The sequence below is a fragment of the Hypanus sabinus genome, chromosome 8, assembly GCF_030144855.1.
Source record: "Hypanus sabinus isolate sHypSab1 chromosome 8, sHypSab1.hap1, whole genome shotgun sequence".
Lineage (NCBI taxonomy): Eukaryota > Metazoa > Chordata > Chondrichthyes > Myliobatiformes > Dasyatidae > Hypanus > Hypanus sabinus.
Window position 1 is genome coordinate 47,607,837 of NC_082713.1, and position 27,339 is coordinate 47,635,175.

General features: G+C 42.5%; 1 protein-coding gene across 1 annotated transcript in view; it reads left to right on the forward strand.

Moving 5' to 3' along the window:
* LOC132398114 (MORC family CW-type zinc finger protein 3-like) overlaps positions 1 to 27,339 on the forward strand; it is a 140,526-nt gene that overhangs the window by 1,044 nt on the left and 112,143 nt on the right. The window contains exon 2 of the mRNA XM_059977112.1: positions 28 to 100. Within this exon, the coding sequence (XP_059833095.1) occupies positions 28 to 100 (73 nt within the window). The remainder of the gene's footprint in view (positions 1 to 27; positions 101 to 27,339) is intronic.

Sequence of the window (27,339 nt, forward strand, 5' to 3'; positions counted from 1 at the left end):
CTGACAGTGTTTTATTTTGCTCTTCAGATGAGCCCTACCTACTTACACACAAACTCGACCAGCCACACCTGGCCTTTCAGCGCAATCGCCGAGCTCATAGGTAAGTGGCACAGACGCACGTCAGTCTTATTTCTTAATATGTCGTCGCGGGTCCCCGATACCGCAGGGCAACGTGGCCGGAGTTTATCATGCTTACATTTTACATTTAATTATTTAATTTGGTTCAAACGCTCAACTGCATTGACAACCAAACTTGCAAAGGGGCGCGTGATCAGCTCGTCGACTGACGGCTGCTCGGGCCAATCGGGTGGCGGAACTGCATGTTTAGGGGTGGATTGGTGAAGGAAATTTCTGAAGGATGTGAAGTTCAGCCGATTAACGAGCTGGCGGAGGGATGGGCGGGCAGTAGGCACTGAAAATGTTTGATTAACATTGGTGGCAGCCAATGAAATTTAAACTAACCGCCAATGGCGCACGCGAGTGGATCTGATGCTGTGGAGCTCGAGCGGGACCAAGTGACAGTCTCCAATTGGTGAGGGAGGAAGGCGGGGAGAAGGGTCAGCAGGTTCGGTTGAGCTCTGAGCGGATGATCTGCGACGTTTAGCAGCAATTTGCGGGAGGGGAAAAAGGCCGCTGCCGGCGGCGGATGGATAATGGGAGTAATTGGCGTCTGTTGGGTCCTTTCCTGTCCCTTGCCTGCCGTCTTGCCCCGTTATTAAATGTGTTTGTTGTTCTCACCCAATCACAGTGTGCAACGGAATCACAACAAACCCCGCGTGACAATGGGAGTGAGCCTGGGGCTTCCGGGTTCGGGAGTTGCGTGTGAACATGCGGGCCAACATGATTGGGCAAATGCGGGCACGGTGTGATGCAAGGGTGGGCGGAACCAAGCGGGCGGGATTCCAAAGGAAAAATGTGCAAATTAGCGAAACTTTGAATTTAGGGTATATGTTAACTCTGTCCCTTTGCTATCTTTTAATCTGCCTAGCAGTCTCGTTAGCTGCTCTATTGGAACTTTGTGAAGAGATCAGTGGAGCGTCGTGTTAAGTGCGGGTAGATTAGAGTACGACATTTGCATTTATTGGCTGAGACATGGAGTTGTAAGGTTATATTGTAAATATACAGCACGCGAATTAAGCCACGGCTAGGGTTATCACGCACATAACATGTCTGAAGCATAACAGGGAAGTAAGTGTTATGGCGAATGACAGCCGGAAGTATCAGTCGAATTTAAAATAGGCGGGGCTTATAGGACAGTACAAGTTAAGGATAAGGAATCGACTTTTGGAGCATTCTTTCTCGTTCGATAAGTTCATGGCTGTTCTGACTGTAACCACAGCTCTCAGATTCCTGCTCATGTCAGTTAACTTCCGTGCTTATCAGTTGCCTTTAAATATTCAAAAATGCTGCATTCACCGCCCTTTCAGAAAAGATTCCAAAGCAAATGACGCTCGGAGGGGGAGGAACACTTGCCTTAACCTTTGAACTGTGATCCCCAGTTCTCGAAATCTATGCAATCTCGAAAACTATACCCTACTGAGATTCCTCAGGATCTTGGGTGTTCAAATCAAGTTGTCTTGTCACTCCAGTGGAAGTCTTTGCTGAATAATCGTAATCAGTGTCCTGTGATTATGATGTTAATATGAGTTTTCCAAAACCCTTTAATTTTGAATACGTTTATTGAATCCCTGTTTAACAATTTGATGTAGGATCTAATCCTGTACAACATTCACAACTTCTCCAGTCTCTCTGTAATTGAAATGCCTGCATAACAAAATGCCCTTCAAAAATTTTTTATGTGAATGGCTAAATCTGTCTTCTTTAAGATTGTACTTTATTGATTAATGCAACTTTCATGTCATTTTAAGTTAACAACAATAAATCTGATTCTGATATTTACTCTTTTCAAGCTTGCACCCTGACTTAAGTTTCACATTTATGTGTATCCAGTTTTATTTGTCTATTTCATTTGCCTTGTTAGTCCTTTTTTTCCTCATTGTTTTCTACATTTCCAAGTCTTTAGTTTTGGACCTGCAAACTTGAAAATGTTGTATTTTGCATCAAACTGAGGTCACCTAGTCCAAAAAAGAGAAGTGCTGTGCCTGGGATATATCACCATTTGCATTCCTTCCAACTGATAATCAAACATTCTTCTCTTTCAGCAATGCAGCAGCTGCTGCTTTAATCCCAGGGACTTCAATTTTCTAAACATCCTTTTATAAAAAGCCCATTGAAAGTTCATTTATTTAAGTGCTCCATTTTCATCAATTGTTATATACTTAGAATTTTTTTAAAGAAACAAGATTATCTAGGTTCATGCTCAATATCATTTATTAACATGTGGCAGTTTTACTTTGGATAATGATCTCTTGAAGTTCGTGCACTAATTACTAGCCTCCAGTAAGAAAGTTTGTCACTTATTCACCACTTTTATTCCGAACTGGCCGTTAACATATGATCAAAGCATTTTTCATCCACTGTTGTGGATAATTGAAGTGCTGACTCTAACAAAACCAAGTAATGATAGCAACTCCATGACTGTATTTAGCTGAATGATCCACTATGACCACTGAAGTGGCATGTGGTCCTTATTAAAGTGCAATTTACAGAAGAAAAACAATGAAACAACCACTTAGCATAGCAGGGCCAGTTGGAGGAAATCACATGAAAGTAATACCAGGTTCATTTCAGGATGATGAATTGAAACAATGGATCTGTCTCTTCTCCAGGTAGTAATATAGAGACAACTGAGAAAATCTATAATACTTAGTGAATGATCATGATTGCTATTTTGTTGTGAGCTGAACTATACTGGATCACAATCCATACTGATACAGATAAAAATTCACATGAATTTCAACACTTAGAGTCTGATTTTACCACTGTATTAAAAAAAAACCGAGGCTTAGGGACTTGTGTGTAAATAAAAAGTATGCATTGATGAATAGGTGACTGTGGTAAACTATGTATACCTGTCGACATGTCCTTCTGCTGACTGCTCCTGTGGCTCCTCCCACAGACCCCTGTATAAAGGCGACTGGGGCACTACTCCTCACTCAGTCTTCGAGATGTCGTGCTCCCTTTTTGCTGTTAGTAAAAGCCTATCGTTCGCTTCCAGTCTCCTGGAGTTATTGATGGTGCATCAGTGACCCATGCTGTTGATGTTATAATTCATGAGAAATTACATTCTAATGCACTTAGCAAATAGTGCCAAGACTAAGGAGATGTCTTCATAGTTGTGGTGGGATCAGAATAATATTTATTGTCATTGTTTTTTCTGGCAGCAGTATTGTACAAAAACAAAATAAATACTCTTTATTTTGTTATAAAATAAACAGTGCAAAAAATAACAAAGTAGTGTCCAAAGGTTCATGGACACTTCAGAAATCTGAAGGATGGAGGGCAAGAAGCTGTTCCTAAATCAGTGAGTGTGGTTTTTCAGGTTCCTGTATCTCCTCCCTGATTGTAGTAATGAGAAGAGGACCTGTCGTGATGGTGAGGGTCCTTACGTGATAGATTCCACCTTCCTGAGGCACTGTCTCTTGAAGACATCCTCAATGGCGGGGTGGGTTATGTTCCTGAAGTAGAAGGGAATAGATGCAGTTGTCATAGTGCATGCTGAAATAAGTGATATTGAAAGGATTACAATAAAGATTACTGCTAAAGGAGTGTGAGGAGCTCGGATTCAAATTTATAAATAAGAACTACATAAGAGAGTTGAATATGTGGTTCAGATATTGATGTATAGAAATGGTTTTCAATTCATGGAGCACTTGCATCAATATTCTGTTGGGAGAAGCTTCACTTGAACTAAACTAGGCTAATATCTTAAATCATGGATTAGAGATAAGATACTGTGGAAAGCGTGAGAAAAATTTTGTATTGTGTAAAAACAATTTTAAGCAACATGAGAATTCTTTTCTTTTCAGCAATTGGACTATTTTTTGCTGTCTCCGTCTTTTTCTAACATATTAAATCATTTAATTTCTTAAATAACTGACTTTTAGTTAAGGCAAATAGTGCAGGTTACTGCACATTAACAGCTCCTTACATTTTGCTGCATTTGCGAGATTAACTTTGATTCTCATAATACAATGAAGAATGTGAAAAACTGATGTGTTTCTTCTGAAAGCCAATTTATCAGCTGGAGGAATACTAAATATAATAGAAAGTACACACTGAAAATGCTGGAACTATTGATGAGGTCAGGTAATTCCTGACATACCAGAAGTGGGGGGAAAACAGCTAAAATTTACCATGTTTTCTGTGTAATAATGAAGAGCTTTCTAGATTGTTGTATGCAGCATTGTAGCCCTTTATCTTTCTGAAGTAGTGCCCAAGGACACATCATCAGTGATCCTTATGGGAACCTCTTTGTCCATAGTCTCAACATAAGTAAAATTGACATTTCTGAGAAAAAGTACATCAAATAACTCTTAGAATAATTATTTTAGTGTTTAGTGAAGTCCCCTGAACTTCTCTTAAAAATCAATCACAAAAGTTGTTATTTTGATTTTTAATATAATAAAATATCTTAAGTTAGTTCATATCAGAATAATCAAATAAAGCTTGACACCAAGTCTCAACATGATACAAAGCTGGGTAACAAGAATTTTGATCAAAGATGTAGGTTTTGAGCAAAGTTTTGAATGAGGAAGCAGTTTAGTTGTAGAATTTTAGAGTGTATGTACTTGAGGTTGCCAATGGTGAAAAATTAAAGGATTAAAATTTAAAGATTAAACTTTAAGTATCATTTAAAGATTAATTTAAGTATTAACTTTTAAGGATTAAATTCAAGGCAAGTATTATTGGAGGAAAGATTTTGGGGATTTGGAGACAAATGAGGACAGGTGAAGCTATGGAGAGAGATATAAAGGAGGGTGAGGATTTTAACAGAAAGCTATTATTTAACAGGATCTTATGCTAGTCAGCAAACACGTAGAACCATAGAATGTACAGCACAGTACAGGCCCTTCAGCCCTCCTTGTTGTGCCAACCCATATAATCCTTAAAAAAAGTGCTAAACCCACACTACCCCATAACCCTCCATTTTTCTTTCATCCATGTGCCTGTCGAAGAGGCTCTTAAATACCCCTAATGTTTTAGCCTTCACCACCATCCTTGGCAGGTCATTCCAGGCACTCACAACCCTCTATGTAAAAAAAAAATCTTACCCCTGGTGTCTCCCCTAAACTTCCCTTCCTTAATTTTGTACATATGCCCTCTGGTATTTGCTATTGGTACCCTGGGAAACAGGTACTGACTATCCACCCTATCTATCCCTCTCACAATCTTGTAGACCTCTGTCAAGTCCCCTCTCATTCTTCTGCACTCCAAAGAGAAAAGTCCCAGCTCTGCTAACCTTGCTTCATATGACTTGTTCTCCAATCCAGGCAACATCCTGGTAGATCACCTTTGCACCCTCTCCAAAGCTTCCACATCTTTCCTATAATGAGGTGACCAGAATTGAACACAATACTCTGTGTGGTCTCACCAGAGATTTGTAGAATTGCAACATGACCATACAAATTTCCTAATTTGTATCGTGTAATGATATAAATTAGGAAAATGACAGCAGAGTTTCCCATAAATACAGGTTCACAGAAGTAGGGTAGGGTGCAGAAAGGAGTGAGTTGGATAGGGATTCCATATGTAGAACTACAGCATAACCAAAGAATCAGAATTGGGTTTAATATCACTGACATATATCATGAAATTTGTTGTTCTGCGGCAGTAAATTGCAGTACATAATAAGTAAACTAAATTATAGTAAGTATATGTGTATCTATATATTTTAATTATAATATGTTAACTTAAATAAATAGTGCAGAAAGAGAAAGAAAAGTAGTGAGGTAGTGTTCATGAGTTCAGTGTCCATTCAGAATTCTAATGGTTGGCAGGAAGAAGCTATTCCTGAATCATTGATTTTGTGTATTCGGGCTCCATCACTCCTAATCCATTTCATTAGGAGTTTGAAGAAATTTGGTTTGCCACCTAAAATACTTGAAAACTTACATAGATGTACCATAGAGAGCATTCTGACAGGTTGCATCACTTGTCTGGTATGGAGGCGGCTTCTGCACAAGACCAAAAGAGGCTACAGAAAGCCTCCATAGTATCCAAGGCATCTTCAAGGAGCGGTGCCTCAGAAAGGCGGTGTCCATTATTAAGGACCCCCATCTTCCAGGGTATGCCGTCTTCTCATTGTTACCGTGAGGAAGGAGATACAGAAACCTAAAGGCACACACTCAGCAATTCAGGAACAGTTTCTTCTCCTCTACCATACGATTCCTAAATGGGCATTGAACCCGTGAACACTACCTCACCTTTTAAAATATATATTTCTGTTTTTGGACTATTTTGAATCTGTTTAATATATGTATATACTTACTATAATGGATTTATTTATTTATTTTCTTTCTATTTTATTATGGGTTGCATTGAACTGCTGCCGCTAAGCTAACAAATTTCACAGTGCATGCCAGCGATAATAACCCTGATTGATTCCTGTAACTCTCTCTTGATGTATCTATCTGAAGAAGGATATCCTGGGTGATGGGAGTCCTAAATGATGGATGCCAGCTTTTTGAGGCATTGCTTCTTGAAGATGTCGAGGATGCTGAGGATGCTATTCCTCCTTATGGAGCTGACTGAGTTTTCAACTCTGCAGTTTATTTTGAATCTGTGTAGAGCTCCCCCCCTCCCCCCCAAACTAGATGGTGACACAACCAGCTAGAATGTATTAGTAGTAGTATTGTCCAATATTAAACTTCGGTTAGGCTGCATCTCTGGCTGCCCAAGACAAGAAGGTTGTGGAGACTTTGGGGAGAATTCAGAAGTGGTTTACCAGGATGCTGTCTGGATTAGTGGGTATTAGCTATAAGGCAAAGTTGGACAACTTGATTGTTTCCTCTAGAGCATCAGAAGCTGATGGGAGAATTAATAGGAGTTTGTAAAATTATAAGATGTATTTTGAGAGTAGACAATTATAATCTTTTTCCCAGGGTAGATATGTCAAATACTGGTGTCCATAGCTTTAAGGTAAGGGTGGGAGGGGATGTGAAGATTTTAAAGGAGATGTGGATGGCAATTTTTTTTACACAGAAAATGACAAGTGCCTGGACGACATTGCCTAAGCTGATAGTGGAAAAAGCTACAATCATGGCGATCATGAGGCACATCAGTGTGCAGGGAATCAAGGGCTGTGGCTCATGGACTTGTGCAAACAGAAGGTATATGTTTAATTAAAAGTTGGTGGAGACATGCTACATTTCTTTAGCCTCCTGAGGAAGTGAAGATGTTGGCGAGCTTTCTAGGCCATGGCATCTATGTGGTTGGCCCAAGACAGGCTATTGGTAACATTCACTCTCAACCTCAATACAATTGATATAGGCAGGAGCATGTACATTGACCCCCTTCACGAATCAATGGTCAGTTATTTAGTATTGCTGACACTGAGGGAAAGTTTGTTGTCATGACACCATGTTACTAAGTTCTCTATTTCCTCCTTGTACTTCCTGTACTTAGACTCATCGTTATTTTAAATATCGTCCACTACAGTGGTATCTGCAGACTTGTAGCAGAGTAAGAGCAGAACCTGTTCATATAGTCATGAGTGCACAGAGAGTAGAGCAGGTGGTTAAGTATGCAACCTTGTGAAGCACCAGTGTTTAAAATAATCATGGCAAAGGTAGTTATCAACTCCCAGGGTTTCAAGGTTGATGATGAGTTTGCTGGAATTATAGTGTTGAATGCAGAGCTGTAGTCAATAAACAATAGTTTGACTAAGTAGTCTTACTGCCCAGATGCTCCAGAGATCACTGTAGGGTCAGGGAGATGGCATCTGCTGTAGACCTAAGTGGATGGTATGTGAATTGCAGTGGGTTGAGATTGTATGGAAGGCTGGAGTTACTGAATGTTGTGACCAGTCTCGCAATGCACTTCATGATGGTGGCTGTCAGAGCTAGTGTGTGTGGGGGGTGGGGGGTGTAGTTGTTACAACTAGAAACATCCCATCTGGCCTCTGGGGTATATTTCTATTCACTTATTTCTTAATTACTTTGAATTTTATTTGTGACCATATTAGGAACTCTGGGTACCACCATAATGCCAGAAATCTGATTTAGAGGTTTTTGGGAATGATTTGGAAGGCAGGATTATGTTCCTGAATTTAAGGGAGCAAGGGGAAATTGAACTTGTGATAGTATTTACAAAGTTCATGAGTTTTGTTCTTGTTGTGAACATCAATGAAGATTGGAAAGGGCACGGTATCTGAGCTCAGAAACTCAATAATATCAACTAATTGGGGTGCTGGGTTGGCAAAATTTGTGTTTAGCAAATTTAAGGAATCAAGCATTGTGTCTATTTGGCAAAACAATCTACTGATCATGAGGGAAATTTTGTTGAATGCAGGACCAAAGACTAGATGGTTGAGATTTTGAATGTGCAGTTCCAATGAATTGGGAGAGAGCTTCTGCCTGAAGCAGATATGGGGAAAAAATGGTATCAGACAAGATGAAAGTGAGATGTTGCCAAGCAAAGTGAGACGTGATTGGGGATGTTTTTATTCTCTTTTAAAATGCATATAATTGAATTAACATTCATATACATGGAGAGTAAAAAATTTTTGTTATGTCTCCATCTGAATGTGCAATTTATAGTAATGTATTATAAGTGGTATATATAACAGAACAGAAACAGAAATACAGTTGTGTCAGCATGAATTAATCAGTTTGATGGCCTGATGGAAGAAGCTGTCTCAGAGCCTGTTGGCCCTTGCGTTTTTGCTGGGTTACCATTTCCCAGATGGTAGCAGCTGGAACAGTATGTGGTCCCCAATGATCCTTCGGGCCCCATTTACACACCTGTCTTTGTAAATGTTCTGAATAGTGGGAAGCTCACATACACAAATGTGCTGGGCTGTCTGCACCACTCTGTAGAGCCAGTCACAGACATCCCACCCTGCAAAAACTCATTTCAGGGAGGTAGCGCCATCAGTTTGTGGGAGACTCCTGAGAGAGGTGGGATGTCTGCAATAGAGTGGCTCCTTACCAGCTAGCCAGCTACTTTAGATAATGTTAGCTATGCTAATGAACGAATAATGCCTGTTAAACTCACCTCTCCCACTCCCCCGCTTTCGCTCTCCCAAAAATCGATTTCCAGGATATTGTATATCATTTGTGGGTGTCAGGGAGCCACTATCAATTTGCAGGAGACTCCCGGAACTACTGGGAGAGGTGGGATGTCTGCAGTCAGGATACTCTCAATTGTGCCCCTATAATTGGAGTATAGTGGCGAATTTTCTGATAACCAAGTAATTGCAAATGCTGGAGTTCTCAAATAAAACCAGAAAATCCACGAAACACTGGCCCTCAACTTTTCAGGTCATTAAAATTCAGGTTGCTGTTCATTTAGTGGCATGATTAAAAGTTAAAGACACAATTAACAATGTGTAACTGCTATTTCTTGGGCTCATACAAAACATGATAACCTCAGTGTTCTTTCAGCCAATTTCTTACTCTGCTTACACTTTACACAGTTATCTCTGATTCTTTTTCTAGATCTTTCTGTTTGCATCTCAAGAAGTAGGTTAGCAATAAACATCCGTTACAAGCCCACTGTTCCTACAGCTTTCTCAACTTCCTCCTCCCCCCATTCCTCTTGTACAGATAAATTTTCATTCTCCCAGTTTCTGCATCTGGATTGTACTTGCTCTGATGATGAAACTTTCCAGATGGGTGTTTCTGAAATGTTTTTCTTTCTGAACTGAGATTTCCACTTTATCATAGTTGACAGTCCTTAGCCGCAACTCATCTGTTTCTCCCACCTCTGCTTTCATCGTTCTCCACCTGGACAGATTAAGAATAGACGGTGCCGAAGTGTGGTAACTATTTACAAGCTGCTCTCAGTTAATCTTTTAATTATGTCTATTATAATTGTTCTACTCTTAAATTGATATATCGATCTACTGTAAGTTTGGAATTATCAGTCTCAATGGCTTGCAATATAATTTTATGGTTCTTGTTTCCTTGCCATTAGCCTTGATTCTTCTTCTTCTTATTTTTTTCTCTCTCTCTGCTAGATTATGTATTGTATCGAACTGCGGCTGCTAAGTTAACAAATTTCGCGTCACATGCTGGTGATAATAAACCTGATTCTGATATTTAATGAGTCGTCTTTTGCAGGTTTTAACAAGATTTTACTATAAGACATATTTTAATTTCCTTTCCCCTTTCTACTTTTCAAAGGGACAGTTCAGACCAGTAATCTCTTGTTCATTCTTTCTTTTCATACCGTTTTTAACAAAGGTTCTTCAACATGAACATTTAACTCTGATTATCTTTCCTGAGATGCTGCATGACCTGTTAAATATTTCCAGCATTTCTTTTTATTACATTTAACACTGTTTTCCCTTTGATTCAATGGTGAAAATTTAGACTTGATGGGCTGAAGGTTGAAGGTAAGCAACTGAGGAAAAGAAAGAAATTTGTGAAAGGGAATTAAAGCCTACATTCCCATTCATAATTAGTTCTCATTAAAAAAAATCCATTGGTTAAACATAGGACTCAGAATGTCGATTCAGCCTCTTGAACCTACCTTTAACTTAGATCATTAACTTAGAACTTAGTTGTGCCACATTACTTTTTTTCTTTTACTTAATATCTGTAGTTTAAAGAAATCGGTTGATTTTGGTCCTAAAATCTCCAATTGGCTCAGCATTCACACCCTTTTGTTTGGATCCTGGACTTTACTACCTTTATGTGAAAGTACTGCACCTCTTCCATTTGCTCCCATGTAACCAAGCCTATCTCCCCTTATTCTTGATTCAACCATGACTTTGTAGAAGTCATAGAAAAATACAGTGCGGAAACAGGCCTTTTGGCCCATCTAATCCATGTTGAACCATTTAAACTGCCTATACCTTCATATCCTTGCCATCTATGTCTCTATCCCTTAAATATTGAAATCGAGCTTGCATGCCACACTTGTGCTGGCAACTCGTTCCACACTTGCACAAAGTTCTGAGTGAAGGAGTTTCCCTTCATGTACCCCTTAAACTTTACACCTTTCATCCTTAACCCTTGACCTCTAGTTATAGTCCCACCCAACTGCAGTTGTCTGCTTGCATTTACCTATCTATTTAATAGATAAATATTATTTATAATATATAATTTTGTATACTCCAATAAAATCTCCTCTCAATCTTCTACATTCCAAGAAATAAAGTTCTAACCTATTCAGACTTTCCTTATAATTCAAGTCCTCCAGACCCGATAACATCCTTGCAAATTTCTCTGGACCCTTGCAACCTTATTTACATCTTTACTGCAGGTATGACCAGAACTGCACATAATACTCTAAATTAGGTCCCACTAATGTCTAATACAACTTCAAAATAACAGCCCATCCCCTGTACTCTGGTTATGAAGGCCAATGTGCCAAATGCTTTCTTTTTGACTATATCAACCTGTGACGGCACTTTCAATGAATTATAGACCTATATTTCCAGTTCCCTTTGTTCTACTGCACTCCTCAGTGCCCTACTATTCACTCTGTAAGACCTACCCTGGTTGGTCCTAACAAAGTGCGACACTTTGCATCTGTCTGTTTTAAATTCCATCTGCCATTTTTTGGCCATTTTTTCAGCTAGTTCAGATCCTGCTGCAAGCTCTAATAGTCCTCCTCATTGTCCACTATTCTCCCAATCTTGATGTTATCCACATATTTGCTGATCCAGTGAACCACATTATCATCCAGTTGACAAATACCAATGGACCATTGGTCACAGGCCTCCATTCTAAGAAGCAGCCATCTACTCCACTCTCTGGCTTCTCTGACAAAGCCAATATCTAATCCAATTTACTATCTCAACTTGAGTGCCAAGTGAGTGAATCTTCTTGACCAACTTCCCATGCAGTCTTATCAAATGCCGTGCTAAAATCCATGTAAACAACATCGACTGCCTTGCCTTCATCAGCTTACCTGTTCTTTGACAAACTCTTAAGATTGGTTAGACACAACCTACTATGCTGACTATCACTAATCAGTCCATGTCTGTCCAAATTCCCATTTTTCCAATCCTTAGAATACCTTGCAATAACATTCTCACTACTGATGTCAGGCTCACCTGGTTTATTTTTTAGAGCTTGTGGCGACCCAGGTCACAAATAGCCAGCACGCAGGGGGAGACTTTGGTAATGCACCCCTGACATCATTTCCGCCTGGAGAGGGCGGGTGCTGGGGATTAAATGCCAGCACCGTGAAGTTTGAATAAACTAGTCTCAAAACGACTTACCGACTGTGTGTCGTTATTTCAGCACTGTGTGTAGCACATCGCTACATTGGTGACCCCGACGTTCCAAACAGGATTTGGACCAAAGATGACTGACTCTTCACCTGTTCATGCAGTTTTGCTAAAACTGCCGACTTTCTGGACGCTGCGACCACGCGTGTGGTTTAGCCTAGAAGCCCAGTTCCAGATTCGGCAGATAACTTCTGATTCCACGTGTTACTATCACGTGGTGAACGCCCTTGACCAGGAGACAGCCGCCCAGGTTGCGGATTTCATACAGTCGCCCCCAGAAGAAGGCAAATATGAAGCATTCAAAGCGCTGCTCATTGGGACCTTTGGCCTCTCACGGCATGAGCGGGGTGCCCGCCTGCTTCACCTGGTCAGTTTGGGAGACAGACTGCTGTCAGCATCGATGAACGAGATGCTGGCCCTGGCTGATGGACACAAGCCCTGCCTCATGTTTGAGCAAGCATTCCCAGAGCAACTGCCTGGGGACATACATCTGCTGCTGGCCGACGCAGATTTCAGTGACCCCCGGAAGGTGGCGGCCCAGGCAGACGTGCTGTGGAAAGCCAAGAGGGAGAGTGTGGCGTCCGTTGGTCAGATTACCAGGCCACGCGCCCAACAGTGGACCAGACCAGGCCCGGCAGGGGGGCGCACACAACACAGAGGCAGGAGTGAGGAGGCCAGTGAACAGTGGTATTTCTACCACCAGCGGTGGGGCACAAAAGCCCGCCATTGTTGCCCGCCCTGCAAGGGCCAGGGCCAGCTGCCGCTAATGACTGGCGGCTGGCCACCAGGACAGCCTCTTGTATGTCTGGCACGAACAGTCAGGATGCCGCTTCTTGGTCGACACCAGAGCGGAAATCAGCATCTTGCCCCCGACGGGGTACGACACCTGCAACAGGAAGCCAGGACCCACCCTGAGGGCCGCAAACGGCAGCATAATACGGACCTACGGCACCCGCACAGTGCAACTGCAGTTCGGCGCCAACCAGTTCATGTGGGACTTCACACTGGCCGCAGTGGCCCAACCACTCCTGGGGGCAGACTTCTTGCGAGCTCACAGCCTGCTGGTTGACTTGCAAGGGAAAAGACTGGTACATGCCGAGACTTTCCAGACGTTCTCCCTGGGTGAAGCCAAGTTGCCGGCCCCACACCTGGACTCCATCACGCTGTCGGACAACAAATTCACCAGAGTCCTGGCGGACATTCCATTGATTCTGGCACCGCAGTTCACGGCAGCCGTGCCCAGACATGGGGTTCAGCACCACATCCCGACAAGGGTCCATCCCTCCACGCCCGCGCACGAAGGCTCCCCCCAGAAAAGCTCTGCCTGGCGAAGGAGGAGTTCAAGAGGAAGGAGGAATTGGGGATCGTACGGAGGTCCAACAGCCCATGGGCCGCCGCCCTGCACATGGTGCCCAAAGCAGCCGGGGGTTGGAGACCATGCGGCAACAACTGCAGACTGAATGAGGCTACAATTCCAGACCGCTACCCCGTGCCGCACGTACTTTGCAGCAAACCTGCACGGGGCAAGAATATTTTCCAAAGTAGACCTCGTCCGGGGATACCATCAAATCCTGGTGCACCCTGATGACATCCCCAAAACAGCACTTATCACCCCGTTCGGCCTGTTCGAGCTCCTCCAAATGCCGTTTGGCCTAAAGAATGCCGCACAGACGTTCCAGCGGCTAATGGATGCGGTGGGACACGACCTGGACTTTGCGTTCATCTATTTGGACAACATCCTTATAGCCAGCAGTAGTCGTCAGGAGCATCTGTCTCACCTCCGCCAGCTCTACTCCCACCTAAGTGATTTCGGCCTCACGATCAACCCGGCCAAATGCCAGTTTGGTCTCGATACTATCGACTTCCTGGGCCACAGGATTACCAAAGACAGGGCAACACCTCTGCCCGCCAAGGTAGACGTGATCCGCCATTTTGCCCGGCCCAACACAGTCAAAGGCCTACAGGAGTTCATTGGTATGGTGAACTTCTACCACCGTTTCCTCCCCTCAGCAGCCCGTATCATGCTCCCTTTGTACACCCTGATGTCGGGTAAAGGCAAGGACATTACTTGGGATGAGGAGGCCGCGGCCACTTTCGTCAAAGCCAAGGAATCCTTGGAAGATGCCGCGATGCTGGTGCACCCCAGAACGGACGTTCCGACCGTCCTCACAGTGGACGCATCCGATACAGCAGTCGGTGGGGTGCTGGAGCAGCTCATCGAGGGGTGCTGGCAACTCTTGGCGTTCTTCAGCAAGCACCTACGACCACCCAAACTCAAGTACAGTGTTTTCGACCGGGTGCTGTTGGCACTGTATCTGGCAATCTGGCATTTCAGGTACTTCTTAGAAGGCAGGCCATTCAGCGTGTTCACAGACCACAAACCATTGACCTTCGCGTTCACGAAGGTGTCCGATCCCTGGTCGGCTCACCAGCAGTGACATCTGTCCTACATCTCCAAGTACACGACGGACATCCAGCATGTCTCGGGAAAGGACAACGTCGTGGCAGACGCACTCTCCAGACCAGCTGTCCAGGCCCTGTCCCTGGGGGTGGATTATGCAGCACTGGTGGAGGTGCAGCAGGGAGACGACGAGACGCCCAGCTACAGGTCCGCAGTCTCGGGTTTGCAGTTGCAGGACTTTCTCGTAAGCCCAGGTGATAGGACCCTCCTGTGCGACGTGGCTACTGGCCAACCTCGCCCCATCATCCCGGCAGCCTGGAAGCGGTGAGTTTTCGACTCCATACACGGTTTGTTGCACCCATCTGTCAGGACAACCATCCGGCTGGTCTCCAGCAAGTTCGTGTGGTACGGACTTCGCAAGCAGGTCAGTGAATGGGCCAGAACGTGAGCGCAGTGCCAACCAGCCAAGATGCAGCGGCACACTAAAGCCCCGCCGCAGCAGTTCGAACCCATCCACCGGAGGTTCGACCACATTCATGCGGATATCGTGGGCCCCCTACCAGTGTCCCGAGGAGCGCGGTACCTCCTAGCTATGGTAGACTGGTTCACGAGGTGGCCAGAGGCTGTCCCGCTCACCAACACATCTGCCGGTTCCTGCGCCCGAGCACTGATTGCAACCTGGGTAGCACGCTTCGGGGTACTGGCCCACATTACCTCCGACAGAGGCGCCCAGTTCACCTCCAGCCTGTGGTCGGCTGTGGCCAGCTTGTTGGGAATGCAGCTACACCACACTACTGCCTACCACCCACAGTCGACGGACTAGTGGGATGCTTCCACCGTCACTTGAAGTCGGCTCTCATGGCCCGTCTGAGAGGACCTAACTGGGTGGACGAGCTTCCCTGGGTCCTGCTTGGAATTCACACAGCGCCCAAAGAGGATCTGCATGCCTCATCGGCCGAGTTGGTGTACAGCGCACCCTTGGCCGTCCCAGGAGAGTTCATACCAGCCCCAAGGGGACAAGAGGAGGAACCCACAGCAGTCCTGGACAGACTACGTGAAAAGCTCAGCAACCTGGCCCCTGTACCGACTTCACAGCATGGACGGACCCCGACCCATGTACCCAAAGACCTGCAGAACTGTAAGTTTGTGTTTGTACGAAGAGGCAGACACTGGGCACCGCTACAGTAGCCGTATGAGGGGCCGTTCAAGGTGATCAACAACAACAGGTCCACGTATGTTTTGGACATTGGGGGGAAAGAGGAGTTTTTCACGGTGGACTGACTCAAACCAGCCCATGTGGACTTGGTGCAGCCGGTCGAGGTTCAGGCACCACGGCGCAGAGGCAGACCTCCCAAACAGAGGCTAATCCAGACTGTGGACATTGGGGGGTGTATCGCCGGTTCTGGGGGGGGGGAGGTTATGTGGCGACTCACTTTCTGCGTAGGCGAACCGGCTCACAAATAGCCAGCGCGCAGGGGGAGACTTTGGTAATGCACCCCTGATGTCATTTCCGCTCGGAGAGGGCGGGCGCTAAGGATTAAATGCCAGTGCCGCAAAGTTTGAATAAATTAGTCTCGAAATGACTTACTGACTGCATGTTGTTATTTGAGTGCTGTGTGTAGCACATCGCTACAAGCTTTTCTTAAACTGCAGGACAACGTTAGCTATCCTCCAAACCTCTAGTACCTGTTGCTAAGGATGTTTTAAGTATCTCCGCTAGGGCCCCTCGCAGCTTCTGTACTTAACCTTCCACAAGGTCCAAGGAAACACCTTGACAAGCCTTAGGAATTTATCCACCCTGATGTGCCTCAATACAGGAAACACCTGTTATCTGGTCCATGACCTTGATGGTGCTTTGCCTCATTTCTATAAACTCTGTGTGCATGTGTTGAGTAAATACATAAGCAAAAAAAAACTCCATTACAGATCTTCACCCAACTCTTTGGCTCCACACATAGATTACCATTCTATTCTTTCAGAGGACCTTTTTTTTTGTTCTTTACCTCCTACTTACATGATTTTGAGTGAGCCTAGAGATGTGGGAAATGCACTGCACTGCCAACGTATATTCGGAGGTGTGAGTGGGCAGAGCGGGGTTGCACCTCTGCCTCTGCTGATGCCCTAAATGTAATGACTGAGGCGGTACCAAGTATACCTTTGCCAAAAAAACAGCATATTTACTTTGAAACTAATGGCATTATGATCAATAGATTCAAAGTGTTTTCCTGTAGAAACTTCTGTCACCTACCCTGTCTCTTTCCCTAATAGTAGGTCAAGTATCGCACAATCCCTCGTTGGGACTTCTATGTACTGATTAAGGAAACTTTACTGAACACATTTGACAAACTCTATCCTATCTGGTATAGGAGTCTCAGCCAATATGTGAGAAGTTAAAATCACATACTGTGATTTCTCTACAAATTTTTTCCTCTAAATCCTGCAATTTTTTGGGTAGTCTATAATAAAGCCTCATTAACAAGGTCTTACCTTCCTTATTCCTCAATTTCAGCCATAAAGCCTCATTAACGAGGTCTTACCTTCCTTATTCCTCAATTTCAGCCATAAAGCCTCACTAGATGAGTTCTCTTATCTGTCCTGACTGTGACATTTTCCTTGACTAATAGCGCCACTCCTCCCCTTCTTATCCCTCCCACTTTGTCCAGAATATTGAGCTGCCAGTCTTGCCCCCTTCTACAACCAAGTTTCACTAATGACTTCAATATCATAATTCCATGCCCTGAGTTCATCTGCCTTTCCTATAATTCTTGCATTGAATTATACGCAGCTCAAGACATCAGTCACACCACACTCAACCTTTTGAATCCTGAATTTGAGGTCTTGTAACATCTTTCTCCACAACCTCTTCACTATCTGTTCTGGCACTCTGGTTCCCATCTGCCTGCAACTGTAGTTTAAACCCCACTGTGCAGTATTAAACCATCCTACTAGGATATTAGTTCACCTACAGTTCGGGTACAAGCTGTCCCTTCTGTACAGATCCCACCTTCTGTGGAAGAGAACCCAATGATCCAAAAATCTTATGCACTCCCTCCTACACCAACTCCTTAGCCATGTGTTAAACAGTATCATCTTCCAATTTCAGGTCTCACTACCAATCCTGAGATGATAACCCTGGAAGTAATGTCCTTTAATATTGCACCAAACTCCCTGTACTCACTTTGTAGAACTTCATCACTCTTCTTACCTATGTCATTGGTACCTACATAGATGATGACATCTAGTTGTTCACTCTCCCACTTAAGAATATTGAGGACTTGAGCTGAAATATCCCAGACCCTGGCACCCGGGAGGCAACTACAATCCTGGAATCTTGTTCTTGCCAACATAACCTCCCTGACAGATGAATCCCCTGTCACCACAGCTTGCCTTTTCTAACCCCCTCCCTTTCCTTTCTGAGTCATAGAGCCAAAGATTTGACCACTGTGATTTTCCTCTGCTGAGTCATTCCCCCCCCAACCCCCGCCCAAAAGTATCCAAAGTTGTTGAGGTTGTGTACTCTGCAGAGGTTGTGTAACCATTTTCCTGTCCTGACTGTCACCCAGTTTCCTGTGTCTGGCACCTTGGATGTAACTACCTCTCTATATGTCCTAGCTATCACCCCCTCAGTGTCTCAAATGATCTGGAGTTCATCTAGTTCCGCCTCCAAATCCTTACTGTGGAGTGTTAGAAGCTGCGCTTCTTGCAGGTGAAAGGAACGTTGCAGGTCTCCGTGCCTTCCCATATCCTGCATCACCGTGAAGGTTAACTTGCAGGTTGAGTTGGTGGTGAGGAAGGCAAATGCAAAGTAGCATTCATTTCAAGAGGTCTAGAATACCAGAACAGGGATGCGATGCTGAGGCTTTATGAGGCACTAGTGAGGCCTCACTTTGAGAATTGTGAATAGTTTTGGGCCGCTCATCTTAAAAAAGATGTGCTGGTATTGGAGAGGGTCCAGAGGAGGTTCACAAGGATGATTCCAGGTTATCATACAAGGAACATTTGATGGCTCTGGGTCTGTACTCACTGGAATTCAGAAGGATGAGGGGGAATCTCATTGAAACCTTTCGAATGTTGAAAGGCCTAGACAGAGTAGATGTGGAAAGGATGTTTCCCATCCTGGGAGAGTCTAGGACAAGAGGGCACAGCCTCAGGATAGAGGGGTTCCTTTTTCAAAGCGGAGACGTGGAGAAATTTCTTTAGCCGAAGGATGGTGAATTTGTAGAATTTGTTGCCACATGCAGCTGTGGAGGCCAGGTTGTTGGATGCATTTAAGACCAAGATTGATAGGTTCTTGATTGGACATGCCATCAAAGGTCACGGGGACAAGGCCGGGAACTGGAGTTGAGGAGGAGAAAATAAAAGGATCATCCATGATTGAATGGCGATGCAGACTCGATGAGCCAGATGGCCTAGTTCCGCTCCTATGTCTTATGGTTTAAGAGGAGTATTCAGCTATCCTGCCTGGCATTTCTACTGTTTGAACTGTTCAAATATAAAGAAGGAAAATAATAAATAAACTGAGGGAAAAATCCACTGACAGCTTTTTCATCTTCTCTTACTGAAACCTCTCTGTGCTGAAGCCATGAATGGTTTTTCCATCAATGAAGGGTGTTGAACCAAAATGTCGACTCTTCACTCTTCGATAGGTGCTAAGGTTGATTTTTACTCTTTTCCATAGATGCTGCCTGACCTGCTGAGTTCCTCCAGCATTTTGTGTATGTTACTTTGGATTTCCAGCATCTGCAGATTTTCTCATGTCTATGATACTACAATGATTCCTTAGTATAATGGTAGCAAAAATAGTCACTGGGCTTACACTCACAGACTTATGAATCTTGGTGGGGTTTCTGGATGAGATTACTCAATTTAGTACTTGAGGATCTAACATGAGGTATTTTCCTCTGTTGACTAAGTAATATATCCTAAAATCCCACTATCCATAATGCTATTGCTGAAACTCCATATGAGAGTAATTTATATTTCTCAAGCACCATTAAATGTTGAACATTACTGCAGTTTTTACATTGCTCACTCATACCTTTTGCTTGTAGTGTAGTGTTCCTTCTTTACTTAGTTCTTTACTTGCATCTGAAGTGGTAGGGAATGCTAACTCTTGAGTTTATTGTTTTCAGTGGAAGCTGATGCTCTTTCAAGAGAACTCATAATCGTAATTTCAAGGCTTCTTCAGTCTATTAAGAAAGAATGTTAGGAAGTTCACTGAATAATTTTGATTCCAATTTTAATCATTGATGCAGTTAATAGCCCTTTCCAAAAACAGGGCAGTGAATTGTTGCACTTTAAAAAGCCAAGTGTCCATATATTCAGGCCAACCTTTGTTTCCACTTCTGTACAGTGACACCCCCCAGATTTCACATCATGGAAAACTACATTTTTCTTATTACTATATGGGCACAGTTTCAAATAAGGTAACAGATCCTCTGAATATTTATATAAAATTGGAAAGCTGTCAAATTGTGAGACCACTTCGTCAAGCACCTCTGCATCATCTGCCACAAGTGAGACTTCCCGGTGGTCAAACATTTTAATTCCCTTTCCCATTCTGACATGTTGATTCATGGCCTTCTGTTGTGCGAAGATGAGGCCACCCTCAGGGTGGAAGAGAACACTTTATATTCTGACGGGGTACCCTCCAACCTGATTTCTCCCTCTGGTGAACAAAATTGTGCACCTCCACTTCCTATATTCTCCACTCTAACCTTTTACTTCTTCCTACCTGCCTATTTCTTCCCCCTGGGTCCCCTCCTCCTTCCTTTTCTCGTATTGACCACTCTCCTCTCCTATCAAATTCTCTCACATTGACTTTACTCTGCCATAGATGCTGCCTGACCTGTTGAGTTCCTTCAGTATTTACAGCATTTGTGGACTTTTTCATGTTTCTGAGAAAATGGTTTCACGCCTGATGCTGGTCAACTTCATATTTTGATCACAGAGCTGAAAAACAGCAAATTTTGCAAGTATTTTATTTATTCTGCATAGCATCTTGTCCTCGTGTATTTGATCTTGGTAGATTCATTAATGTCGCTATAAAAATGAACACTTCCCAAAAATCTTATTGTTTACTGCACATCAAAAAAATGCTGTATCTTCCTGTTGGTAAAATACCCTCACATAACCCTTGGCATCTGTGCCTGGCCATCGTTTCTGACCGCAACATTTTTAAAAAATATTCTGGAAACACATTAATGAAATGTCTTCAGTTTGTCTACAGCTTTACAATTTAACCCATAGCCTCTGGACTTGATTGAAAATGTTAGTTTCACACTATTATGGTGTGGTTAGAGTTTAATGAAGCAGAGTTGTATATATAAAATGTTATTTTAGTTGAACTGTTTTTTAAAATTATTGATAATTTAAATATGTCCTTGATCTCTGATTACAACACATCAGTAGTTACATTCCAAACATTCTGTTCCCAAATGCAGACGCTTTTTAAATGATATTTTGAATTATGAATTGCTGGAATAAAGTTAGCCTCATCTTTGATTAATGCTGTGTCTAATCTGAAAATATTAATTAAAGTTGAATCTTAAAGCAACATATTGGCATAACATTGAAATTATGTTGAAAGTTGATTATTTTCCCTCTACAGCATTGATATCAATTTGTTAAACAAGTAAAAATGATTTTTTTATTCTGCAGACTCAGATTCCTGTTTTTATTTCATGGCATTGAATAAGATTCTCATTATGTAAATACCAACAATGCACTAATTAGAATGATTGAATTGTGTGTTTTCAGTTTTGGATAGCTAGTCAAATGAACTATTTTATGATATTTACAGTTCATACTGGATGTTGCAGGCATACTGGTATGAATTAGGAAATCATAATTTTCCTTCCTCTTACACAATATTGGTTTGCTGCGTTGTTGCCAGTTTAAAAAGTTGTCACATTTTTGTCCTATCATTATGAATTAATGATTGCAAAACATCAGAATCGCAAAGACTGTAGCAGTTATTATTCTCCTAAAATATATTTGTATTTTACTGGCTCAGTATCAAATATAGAATAAGAAATTTCTGAACTTTAGGTGTACTTTATTAATATACTAATACTACTTTTCTTTTACTTTATTGCTATGGAATACAGTAAAAAATCCTGTAATTCACTTTTCAATTTACAAATTACTTTTTAACAAAGATAATTACTTCATCGAATTTTACTTTTAATTGGGTTCCCTGTGTGGAGTGAGGCATGGAGGCAGTGTGCTGTGAAGATTAATTTTGGGTAGGCTGTGGCAAGTGTCTCTGTGCTGAGATGGTTGGCAAAATGAATGTGGTCCATTGCATCTGTTCCATTAATGTACGTACTGTCCAGTTTCTAAGGTCTTCTTCATCTCTGATTGAATGTTGTTGTATCCTCCTCCGTTTATTCCTGTACCACACCTGGGAGAGCTCTCCAGCCGGAGAGAAGAGGCAAAAGTTTTAAAGAGGAGATATTGAGGGATCACTGGAATTGGGACAATCTGTCAACATTTGGTGCAGTAACTGCTAATCCCTAGCAGCCTCTTTGCCAGTAGGGTGTGTCCCTGAGTGCGATACCTCAGTATTGAGCAATCATACTGCTTATACAGCCTGCTGAACGAGTGATTTCACAGGCACTCATTGCATTCAGCCCATATTGAACCTTATGGTGATATACTAATTGGAAATTGGAAATACTCTCAGCCTGATCCCCAGCCGAGGAAAAACTTATATGAACACATGACCTATTTTAAACTAATTCAAATAGTGCTCTCGTTCCTGGAGATGATCCTGAGCAATTAGGTAGTGCCAATGTGTTACCTCTTGAGATATAGTTATATTCTGGTTGAGGTTTCTGATCTTCACCACAGATTAGGAAAAAAATAGTAAATTCAAAACATTTCTTTGAAACTGTTGGAAAATATTGAAAATTGCAGGCACTTCAATAAAATTAAAATTTGAAGCTGATTTTCTTCTAATCTTCAATAGTTTGAATACTTTAGGCATTTCTGAGTGAAGGTCAGAAGTTAGACTACAGGTAGTCCCCGAGTTATGAATGTCTGATTTACAGACAATTCGTACTTACGAACCAAGGAAGAAGAACGCCGTTCACCATCCTAAGTCAGACTGCAACGCCGTCCGCCATTTAAGTCGTTACCTTTGACACTGCATCGAGTGTGTAACTTTGTATTTGGCTTAAATTTTTCAATTTTTCTTAGCAAGATTCACCTTGACCCCGTTTCCCCCCCCCCCCCCCCCCCTTTTCTGGTCGGCTGGTGGTGCAGTAAGATCAGTGCCAGGCTCCAGTGACTCCTGTACCATCCGTGCCGGGTTGATGTCGAGCTTGCAACTTGACCTTTTTTAAAAAAAAAACACCACCACCTCAAGTTTAAATACCCATGTGGAATATTGTGGAGAAACAAATACCTAAACCCAACACAGCCCCCACTTGTCCCATTTAAATTGTTTTAGTGCGGTGGTCCTTAGGACCCAGCGGAGCTCAGCAGCCGGCGGAGGTCGGGACCCCCTGCCCGCAGTGTTTCTGTTCCGTTGACAGGAAGCGATCGCAATTGAAAGTAATGTGGAAATAATAAAGCATTTGGAAAGAGGTAAAACACCATCGGTCATTGGAAAAGCGTTAGGCTACAGTCGGTCAGAGATCGGAACAATTTTAAAGGATAAAGGACAAAGTGAGAATAATGGAGCATGTGAAAGACCCTGCCCTGCTAAAAGCTACAATTATTACTAAGCAACACAGTTGTGCAATTATTGGAATACATACTTTTTTATGTGTTTTATATGCATAGAAAGGTAAAATATATACTATATACTAAGACAAACGTTTGACTAACTGATGCTAAATGATATCGGATGTACTTGTTCTGACTTACATACAAATCCGACTTAAAGACGGATTCAGGAATGGAACTCATTCGTAACCCGGGGACTGTCTGTATTACAAATCAGAGCCAGGCTATGGCTACATAATGCTGTGTATTTTTTATGAAGATATTATGACAATTTCATGGGTCTTGCAACATATAGAAAAAATGTAGCCAAATTGGGTTTTTAAAAATGTTTAATTTGAGAGCAGTTTATATTTTCATATACAGGTAGTCCCCGAGTTATGAACATCCGACTTACGGACAACTCATACTTAAGAACCAAGGAAGGAGACTGTGTCCACCATTTTAAGTCAGATCGCGATACCGTCTGCCATTTTCAGTCGTTGCCATTGACACTGTGTTGAGTGTTTAACTTTGTATTTGGCTTAAATTTTTCTTAGTAAGATTCACCCTGACCCCCCCCCACCGTTCCAGTCAGCTGGTGGCACAGTGAGGTCAGCGAGTTCGATCCAGTGACAGACTGCTCCCGTGCTGGGTTGATGTCGAGCTCACAACTCGACTTTGTTTAAAAAAAACACTGCCACCTCCAGTTTAAATACCCATGCGGAATATTGTGGAGGATCACATACCCAAACCCAGCACAGCCCCCACTTGTCCCATTTAACCTGTCTCAGTGTGTTGCTCCTTAGGACCCAGTGGGTCTCGGGAGCTGGCGGAGGTCAGGACCCACCGCCTGCAGTGTTTCCTGTTCCAGTGACGGAAGCAATCGTGATTGAAAATAAAGTGGAAATAATAAAGCATTTGGAAAGAGGTGAAATGCCATTGGTCATTAGAAAAGCGTTAGGCTACAGTCGGTCAACGATCAGAACAATTTTAAAGGATAACGGATAAAGTGAGAATAATAGAGCATGTGAAGCGTCCTGCCCCGATGAGAGCTACAATTATTACTGAGCAACGCAGCGGTTTAATTATTGGAATACATACATTTCTTAAGTGTTTTATATGCATAGAAAGGTAAAATATATACTAAGACAAACGTTTGACGAACTGACGCTAAATAATACCAGATGTACTTGTTCTGACTTACGTACAAATCCAACTTAAAGACGAACTCAAGAACGGAACTGGTACATAACCCAGGGACGGCCTGTATACATCATATTTTCGGCACTTTTATTAGCCTACGAATAATTAGTGATACTGGCATAAACTGAGCCTGAGTAATGCTGGTCCTGTGATGTCCAAGCTCCACATAGTGAAGTAGTGTTCGCACAAAGTGGAGTAGGAGAGACTTTTTATACCTCTTATTAAAGGACACTCCTTAATGGTTGTCCTTTGGATTCCTTCAGCATTTCAGCATTTTCCATTTTCATTTCATTGCTCTGAGGTTATTCTGTCATGACTCTTATATTCTGCTTTTCATCCTTTTTTCACCAAACTGCTAATCAGTCAAATTATTTTATGGTCTAGCAGGTATAAATGCCTATATTACTCCAGTTGCTTTCACTCTATCATTGCTAGTTTTCTTCAGTAAAGTTGAAATTCAGTCCTGCAATATCTCTGACTCTTCTTTCTCCCCCTTCTATTTGTTCTCCAAAAGTGAAATTCTTACTACCCTAATTAATTCCAGTGAAATATATTTGAAGGTATTTTGTAACTATAAGCTGTGGTTGTAGATTAAAACTATGAACATCTCTTAATTTATAAAACCATAAGACAAAGGAGCTGAATTATGCCATTTGGCCCATCGAGTGGTTCACATTTCATCATGGTGAATTTATTATCCCTCTCAACCCCATTCTCCTGCCTTCTTTCTGTAACCTTTGATGCCCTGATAATCAAGAATTTGTTAACCTCTGCTTTAAATATACCCAATGACTTACCCTCCACAGTTGTCTTTGGCATTTAATTCCACAGATTTCATATCCTCTTTTAAAAGAAATTCCTTCTCATCTTTGTTGTAAATGGACATCCCTCTATCCTGAAGCTGTGCTCACTGGTCCTAGACTTCCCCACATTAGGAAACATCCTCTCCACATCCACTCTCCACAACCTTTCCATTCCCAGAATCATTCTTGGAACCTCCTCTGGATCTTATCCGATGCCGACACATCTTTTCTTTGGTAAGGGATCAAAACTGTTCTTATTACTCAAATTGCATCTGACCAATGCCTTATAAAGCCCCAGCATCACATACTTTTATTTTCTATTCCTTATTTATTTATTTTGAGATACAGCACAGAACAGGCCCTTCCAGCCTTTCGAACCATGCCCACCAACCCTCCAATTTAACCCTAGCCTAATCATGGGACAATTTACAATGGCCAATTAACCTAACCAGCAAGTCTTTGGACTGTGGGAGGTAACTAGAGCACCTGGAGTAAACACACACGGGAAGGAATGTAGAAACTTAAATACAGAGGACATCGGAACTGAACTCCGAACTCTAACATCCTGAGCTTTAATAGTGTTGTGCTAACCACTATGCTACTGTGACACCCCAGAAATTTGAAACCCTGCCCCCTGCACCAATTCCTCGGCCATGCATTCATCTGCCAAATCAATCTATTCTTACCCTCACTTGCCCATGGCACAGGCAGCAATCCAGAGATTTCTACCCTGGAAGTTCTGTTTTTCAGCTTTCTTCCTCACTCATTATATTCCCTCTTTGTGACCTACTCCCTTTTCCAATATTTGTTGATGGTACTGATATATACCATGACTTCAGGCTGCTCACCCTCTCCCTTTAGAAAGCTGTGGACCCAGTCTAAGACATTCCTGACCCTGGCACCTGTGAAGCAACATACCATCTATGTGTTTCTTTCACGTAAACAGAATCTCCTGTCTTCTCTAATTATGGAGTCTCCTTTCACAACTGCACCTCTCTTCTCCCCCTGTATTCCCTCTGAGCCATAGAGCCAGACTCAGTGTCAGATATCCAGGTGCTATGGGTTTCCTGTGATAGATTGTCTCTCCCAAGAGTATCCAAAGTGACATACTTATTATTGAGGGGAATGGCCACAGGGATACTCTGCACTGGCTGCCTTTTTTCCTTTCCCTCTCCTGACAGTCACCCAGGTACTTGCCTGCTGCAACTTAGGGGTGTCTACCTCACCGTAGCTCCTATCTATCACCTCATTCTCCCATATGAACTGAAGGTCATCCAGCTGCAGATCCAGATTCTTAACATGGTCTCTAAGGAGCACTCGATGCGTTTCATGTAGATGTGGTTATCAGGGATACTGGAGGTCTCCCTAGAAACTGTGGGAATTATGAAAGTTTTTCATATCCTTCAGAATATATTCATATTTATACCATGGTAACTGACAATTTTTTTAGGTAGAAATTTTTTTTTCCCAGGATATAACTATTTGAAAAACACAGTGTCATGTGCTATTAGAGAATGCCCTAGAAATTTGTTTCAAAGTTCTGTTACTGGAGACATGTCATAGTGACCCGAGGGATATTAGTTAACCATTTAGTTTCTTCTACCAGCTCAGCATTTTGCATGGGTCACTAAATACCTGACACATTGAATTCATTTTCATAATCTGGCCATAATGAATTTTGAACTTCTGCCTTGTTACTATAGCAACAGAACGCACCACTTTGAGCAGTAACAACACAGCATTCACACATATTTGCTCAGAAACTGTCACTCAGTTTTTTTTACAGTAACTAGACACTATGCTTTACTGTAGTGCCAAAATGGGGCACCAAAATAATTGTGAAATTGGTACATTCTTGCTTTAAGAGATCATTATTGTGGTTTGCTCACTTTAAGAAGTGTTAAAACTCGCCTTGT